Genomic DNA, 7349 nt, shown 5'->3' with positions numbered 1-7349 from the left:
CTTCAAGGGCCCCCCGTCTAGAAAACTTTCCTAATTAAACTTTAGTCACTCCAGTGCAGATCTCCTCAGAGAGGCCTTCTCCAACCACCCATCTAAAATCCATCACTTGGGACTTCCCTGGTGGCGCAGTGGTTAAGAATCTGCCTGCCAATGCAGGGGATACGGGTTTGATCCCTGGTCCGGAAAGATCCCACATGCCACGAAGCAACTAAGCCCGTCCGTGCGCCACAACTACTGAGCTTGCGCACCCTAGAGCCCCGTGCTCCGCAATAAGAGAAGCCACTGCAATGAGAAGCCCCTGCACCACAACGAAGAGTGGCCTCCACTGACCACAACTACAGAACGCCCGCATGCAGCAATGAAGACCCAATGCAGCCAAAAAAATCTAAATAAAATCCATCATTAGTCATCCCCTTACTGGGCTTTATTGTCCTTCTTGGCACTTATCTCTACATGATTTCACTCTATGTATGTACATGTTTATCGGTCTCTCTCTCCCACAAAACAATGGTAAACTCTCCAAGGTCAGAAACTTGGGGTGATTGCTGTAACCCTCAGATCAGTAAATAGAGCCTGGGACATGGAAGGCTCAACAGATATGCTGGATAACTGTAAAGTTAATTATAGTGAAAAAATATTTAGCTTCTGAAAAGTTGAATAAGCAAATGTTTAAAAAAAAGATTAGCATAGTGATTTTCTTTGATGTAACCATAAATATCTAAAGCAAATAGCTCCCAGCACATAAGACAGGGAGCCTCAACAATGGTAAGTCGTTTTTGTTACCTGTATCTCCCAAGGGAAAATTTAGGGGACATTTTTCCTCTTTATTCCCGCTACAGTGACTGGATTAGTAATTGGCACACAGTGCGCTCTCAATAAATGTTTGTGGGATGAATGAGCACCCCACTTCTACCAACGGGTAAACTGAGCCCAGAGAAAGCGCCTGGGCCAAAGTCATTGCAAGAGTTGAGAGCAAAGGCCGGAACAGTACAGGAATATCCTGACTCCGCCAGAGGGCTCGCTCCACCGTAGTTACTGATTCCCCTCTCCACACAACTGTGTTAAACCCTATCAAAGCCTTCAATTCTCAAGTTAAAAAAGCAAAAGTAAAAGACAGGTTGCCTGCGTGACCGGAAAGAAGAGGGCACGAAGCACCAAACAAGAGGTTTCCCGGGCGTCCAGAGACGCCAACGGGCACTCAACACCGTCACGTGACCATGCATAGCACGTGACCCGCGGGCCCCAGCTCCTGCGCAGGCGCAGTGAGTCTCCTAGCCGCCATTTTAGAAATGGCGGCTCCGCTGGGAGGCATGTTCTCCGGGCAGCCACCCGGACCCCCGCCACCCCCGCCGGGGCTCTTGGCCCAGGCTTCGCTTCTTCAGGCCACACCAGGCGTTCCGAGAACTTCTAACAGTACCTTGGTGGACGAGTTGGAGTCATCCTTCGAGGTAAGATAAGACGTGGGCGTCTGTGTTCCCAGCCTCCCTTCTTTTCTGAAGCGTATGCTGCGCGTGCGCAGCTTCTCTTTTTCGGCGATACCTGCACCGAAGTCGCTTGCATTAGTCTCCACATTGAATGGTGGCCGGAATTCTCCTCTGGTCGGCTGGCGGAGATGCGTAAACTTGACATTTCTGGAGCCACGTGGACTTGAAGTTTGTCTACCCCCAACCCTGGGACCATTCTAGGTTTTCAGTGGTTTGTTCCCTTCCCACCCGATCCTTGGTTCCATCCCTGAGTATCCTTTCCCGCGTCCCTGCGTGTTTAGTACGTGCTCATCCTCTCCGGACCGCAGCGTCCACCCCTATGTCCTGTATCCTTTCCGTTGGTCTCCACCCTTAAACGGTCCTAAAGTAGTGGGACTTTTGGAGCTGAATGGAGTTATTTAAGAGTTACTGTGGGGAGGTTGGTACTAAGGACCGAGGAAGGAGGAGGAAGGCTGGAGAGTGAGGAGAGAGGCAGAGGTGACCCAAACTCTGAGTTCTGCTCAAACATTAACCCTGTACCAAAGAAGATGGGGAGTGGTAGCAGACAAAGGAGAGGTAAAAAATAAGTGCTTAGAAATAAGATGGCTTCCTGTGGTCTCTGAAGTGGAAGATGAGCCATTAACGTGTGGAAATAAAGTAACTTGTAATTGGAATTACCTTTTCTACATTTTAAATCCTAGTCGTGTGACTTTTATACTGTATATAATAGCAGAGTAGTTGATAAACATAGTTTGTAAATGAACGTGTTATTGGGGCTGCGTGGACAAAATGCTTTTGCTGATGGGGTGTACATTCAAAAGTTTGGAGACAACAGATTTAAAGAACAGAGAAATCTCTTCCGTCTGGGAGGAGGATGAGACGCCTTTGGGGTGGGGCTAAACCGTAAAGGAAAGGGACAGGTTAAGTTTTAGAGCAGCATCTAGCATTGAGAGGTGAGGTGGCTCCCATCGTGAGCTCTTGCTGAAACACTGGCCCTGTAGAAAGAAGTCCGCAGCTGACCACCAGCACCCTAATGCTTAAAACCCTTTAGTGGCTACCTGTGGCCGTTGGGATAGCCCAAGAGGTGCTGTGGTCTTCCTAACTCTGCATGTTCAAGTCTCTGCTCCAGACCCATCTCTTCTTACTCTGGCCACAGGAGACCTTCTGCTTGTGTTCTTCGTTTTCTCTTTGGGCTTCCAGGTCCCTCCCCCAGCTCACAGATCACTTCCGCATCGACCCTGCCCTGCTGCTCTTTGTAGCACACTACATCAGGCTCTGTGAAGTCAGAGAACACCTGTTTTGCCCTCCCTCCTCTCATTGTATCTGTGGTGCTAATCCAGTGGTAGCAGATAGCAAGTGCTTGATGAATATTTGTCAAACAGTGAAGGAGCCTGTTATGTGTCAGGACCTGTCCTGGGTGCTAAGAATACACAGAAAACAGTTCCTGCCTTCAAGGAGCTCATGACTGTGCAGTGGAAAAAACAGATAAATGGCAGGCAGCTGCTGTGCTGTGGGATCAGTGCTCTGATAGGAGAAACCCGGGATACTCTGAGAACACATCTGGGCATGGCTGTCAAGGAGGGCTTCCCAGAAAACATGAAACCCAGGCGGGCATTGGGAATTAGCCAAGTGAAAAGGGTGGGGAGAGGTGCTACCTGGATCACCCGCCTAGTCTTCTCGCAAGACTCGGCTCAGCCTTCGTTTTCCATCAAGAGAAGTTATTTCTTACTCTAAAGTAAGATTCTTGATGTGTGAATGACATTTTTTTCTTTTGTGATATGTTTTGATCACACAGGCTTGTTTTGCTTCTCTGGTGAGTCAGGATTATGTCAATGGTACAGATCAGGAAGAAATTCGAACTGGTAAGAATTCCCTCATTGCTGATTTTACACTTGATGTGTTTCAGTCCCGCTTGTATCCTAAGAGAACTTTTCCAGGGAATAAGATTTGTGCAGTCTCTATATACTGCTGGTTCTTTGTTCAGTTAATTGACATCTTATGTCACTCATAATGAGCCACTTGTAATGAATGAGCTTTTCGTATTGGTACCAAGACAAAGAAGACCAATAGTGTGTACTGCTTTTTAAAGAACTAAGTTGGCCTTCCCTGGTGGTGCAGTGGTTAAGAATCTGCCTGCCAATGCAGGGGACACGGGTTCGAGCCCTGGTCCAGGAAGATCCCACATGCCACGGAGCAGCTAAGCCCGTGTACCACAACTACTGAGCCTGTGCTCTAGAGCCCGCGTGCCACAACTACTGAGCCTGCCCTCTAGAGCCCGCGTGCCACAACTACTGAGCCCGTGCACCTAGAGCCTGTGCTCCACAACAAGAGAAGCCACTGCAATGAGAAGCCTGTGCACCGCAACGAACAGTAGCCCCCACTCGCCGCAACTAGAGAAAGCCTGCGCGCAGCAACAAAGACCCAACACAGCCAAAGATAAATAAAATAAATAAATTTTAAAAAATTCCTCTATGTCTTTTAAAAAAAATAAAGAACTAAGTTTTTTGCTTCCCCTTCCTCGCCCAAGTTCTGTCCCCAGAGAGGTACTTCTGATTTCTTTGTACTGTGTTTTAATGTTTCATTTTAACTGGAAATCATGATGTTAATTGCTGGATCTCTGGATTGTCTTTCTTCAGAAGAACTTTTGCGTTGTAGTTAGGTTTCTTATTCACCTGGTAAAAGCACAGATTATCTGCTAGTTAATGTTGCTTAACACATAGGGGGTTGGGGTCAATAATATTGCTGTGGGCAGGATTAAGATCCCCGATTACATCTACAAGAAGGTGCTGTTTTGATATTCCAGCTGTTGATTTATGAGAGAGATATATGTGTCTAGTGTTTTTCTTAATTTAATATTTTGGTCTTTTTTTTTTTAAGGTGTTGATCAGTGTATCCAGAAATTTCTAGATATTGCGAGACAGACAGAATGTTTTTTCCTACAAAAAAGATTGCAGTTGTCTGTGCAGAAACCAGAGCAAGTTATCAAAGAGGTACAAGCTCATTTCTCTCCCTAAGTTTAAGGAAGAGCAAATGTTGTCAAAATTCCATTTATGCTTTAAATGAGGTGCTCCATTTGCCCATTAGTTATAGTGGGGCTTCATAGCTTGAGTGTAAAATGTTGGTTGTCGTTCATGACAACCTGGACCTGGGGGTCAGGGGTGGAAAGCGGTGCTTCAAACACAGCAGCTCTCAGCTTTTACTCGTTTCATACACTGGCTTTCATGGAAGATTTTTCTTTTAAAAGAAAAAGGTTCTGCTTGAAAGGTTGAAAAACCATTAATGTAGATGATAAGCTCATTTTGAACAGGAACTGATCTGTGTGTCCCTGGTGCCTTACACACAGGAAGGGCTCTAGGCAATTTTGTTCAAGGAACCGAAAAGTAAATGTTCTGTCCCAGGCTCCTTGAAACTCAGGATTTCATTTATCTCAGTTGTTTGAAACCAGGGTATTTGGAAGTGTGTTGAGGTTGTCATTAATGGCATTTAGTGGATAGGGCCAGGGCCTGCCCCCTGCAGTGTGGAAGAGGGAAGAATCTTCCTGCCCAAAACACAGTGATGCCCCCAGTGGGAAATACTAGATTGGGATGATTATTTTCTTAGCAGTTTTTGAAATAACTCCTCCCACAAGCTGAGCAATTAGTCAAAATGTTCGTTTTATTCTTTGATACCAGCTGTTGAGAACGTGAATGGTAAGAAGGTGATATTCTTAAAATTCACCATATCAGATCATTTCCTGATTTGAATACCTGAGTGAAAGTCTAGGTGTGTTCAAGGCCAGGTCTTAATACAGGATTTTAATACTGTTACTCATTAAAAAGCTCTTGAAAATGAGATTTTAACGCTTCATAATCTGAAATGATAGAACAGTGGCTGTGGATTCTTTTAAAACAGTTAACATGTGTTTCAGATTCTCAGTGTTTTAGATTCTTCTCACAGTAGCCTTTGGACAGAGAGATATACTGAGTGCCTGGAGACCAGGATGGGAAAGAGACTGACTTCTTTTTGCCTGTCCTTTGGTACTTTGGAATTTTCTAATGTGTGTATTACTTACTAAAAGAACATGAATTAAAAATAAAAACTGTTAAGCAGGTATCTTTCATGAGAAGAGTGGCTTTGGGTTATTCAAATTATGCAGCCAAGCAGAGTAATCAGCCTAGTATGGTTCAGTCGGTTCTCTGTTTTGAATTTACTTCTTAGTGCTCTTAACTAATCAGGAACTATGTTTGTGTTTTGTGAGTTTACTCTGGCTTCATTGCTTTTGTTTGTAGGATGTCTCAGAACTGAGGAACGAATTACAGCGAAAGGATGCTCTGGTCCAGAAGCACTTAACAAAACTGAGACATTGGCAGCAGGTGCTGGAGGACATCAACATGCAGCACAAAAAGCCAGCCGACATCCCTCAGGGTTCCCTGGCCTACCTCGAGCAGGCGTCTGCAAATATCCCTGCACCGATGAAGCAGACCTGAGGAAAAGCCACCTGAACGTGAGCTGGTGGCTGAGTCAGCCCAGACACAGTTCTGTCAAACATCACTTCTTGTAGACATGACATTTTGGGAGAACTCTTTGCCAGAGAGTGAGATGATTTTAGTTTTGTGCTCTCATCTAAAAATTTCCCCCTATTTTTATAAGCGTTATTTCTGGAGTACTTTATAAAATGCTTATTGCTTTGGTAAACCAAGTATATTGTCTTTAGCAAAATTTGAGACTGTTAATATGGTGCCGTTTACAGATTCCTTTTTATGTTTTTGTTTTTTGCTGCTTGTTTTTATTATTTTTATTTTTGTATGAGTGTTTATCTCTGTTTCCAGTTTTAGATTATTTTGTATGATCTGAGGGGAAAAGCTTGTATGATCTGATCTGCATATCAAAGGATGAGGATTTTGGTTGTAGGCCTTTTATGATAATTTACCCATCAGTGGCAGTATATAAAAATATTAAATTTGCTGTTTTTCGAGACTGAACTACCTAAAGAAGAGGAGTCTAATGCAACGATGTAACACTTCCAGAACCTCAGAATGAGGATATTTTGTAAATAGGTTGGAAGAGGATTATAATATCGTAGGTTAGTGTAGTAACTGTTACTGCAGTAACATAGTGCTATAGGAATCCAGCAGTATCCTTAAGTTAATGTTGACTTTTATTTGGGGTAAGTTTATATTTTGTGTAGTGTTCATTTACTTTTGGGGGAGGGTAGGAGCAGTGATATGCTAGTGATATTCATTTCTGCAATAATCAGTTTAAGTAACAGAACGGACCCTGCTCTCAATAGGGGCATAGGTGAAGTGTGAGGGTTAAAGATTGCTGTGATTATCTCTGAGTTTTGAGTTTTGTTTGTTTGTTCTGCTATTTGGAGCAGATTTTTCCATTAATGAATTTCTTGCTAATGGGTGGTGTTGATTCCAAGGGACTGGGGCCTCGAGGTGGGAGGTTGGCTGCAGGGTGCATGGGAGACTCAGTGTTTGGGAAGATACTTTACCCTCTGTCAGTCACACAGGCCACCTCAGCTTCTCTGTTGAACCGCTGTTGAGAAGTACAAACCGGCATCGTGCCTGGTCTGCTGTTGAGTAATACAGACCGGCATTGTGCCTGGTCTCCTTGGAGGAGGCTTTCCTCTCTCTGTTGTTCACATTCCCTCATTAGATTACAGCCCTTCTCCCTCACCCAGTGCTGCACTGTCTCTTGAGCAGGCAGCAGTTCTGTGACTCGGTGTCTTGGCTCGCTTTCCCTCCAGTCTTGAAGGCCCCGCCCCACCTACCTTGACATCCACTCAAGTTCCCATCTGGCCTGGATGGCACCTGGTCTCTGCAGCCTCCAAAGGCCCTCTCCGTCGTATCCACAGGACACAGGACTTCTTGTCTCTTCTGCCAGCCTTGCTTGGTTCTCCCT

The 7349-nt window shown here is 44.9% G+C and overlaps 1 protein-coding gene across 1 annotated transcript; it reads left to right on the top strand.

Moving 5' to 3' along the window:
- The first annotated feature begins 1276 nt into the window (after positions 1–1276).
- Positions 1277–6015, top strand: MED28 (mediator complex subunit 28). Its single transcript, XM_059923289.1, has 4 exons — positions 1277–1448; positions 3259–3325; positions 4341–4453; positions 5732–6015. The coding sequence occupies exons 1-4, from the start codon at positions 1290–1292 to the stop codon at positions 5927–5929; spliced, it is 537 nt and encodes a 178-aa protein (XP_059779272.1). The 5' UTR covers positions 1277–1289; the 3' UTR covers positions 5930–6015.
- Positions 6016–7349: the final 1334 nt, after the last annotated feature.

This window comes from Balaenoptera ricei, chromosome 5, assembly GCF_028023285.1.
Source record: "Balaenoptera ricei isolate mBalRic1 chromosome 5, mBalRic1.hap2, whole genome shotgun sequence".
Lineage (NCBI taxonomy): Eukaryota > Metazoa > Chordata > Mammalia > Artiodactyla > Balaenopteridae > Balaenoptera > Balaenoptera ricei.
This window is presented reverse-complemented; position numbering and strand designations above follow the sequence as displayed.

Bases quoted from the DNA above. Each gene is read 5' to 3' on its own strand.
- MED28 (XM_059923289.1), top strand. From the start codon at position 1,290: ATGGCGGCTCCGCTGGGAGGCATGTTCTCCGGGCAGCCACCCGGACCC. The intron at 1,449-3,258 runs GTAAGATAAGAC...TTGATCACACAG, and splicing joins AGTTGGAGTCATCCTTCGAG to GCTTGTTTTGCTTCTCTGGT. The intron at 4,454-5,731 runs GTACAAGCTCAT...TTTTGTTTGTAG, and splicing joins CAGAGCAAGTTATCAAAGAG to GATGTCTCAGAACTGAGGAA.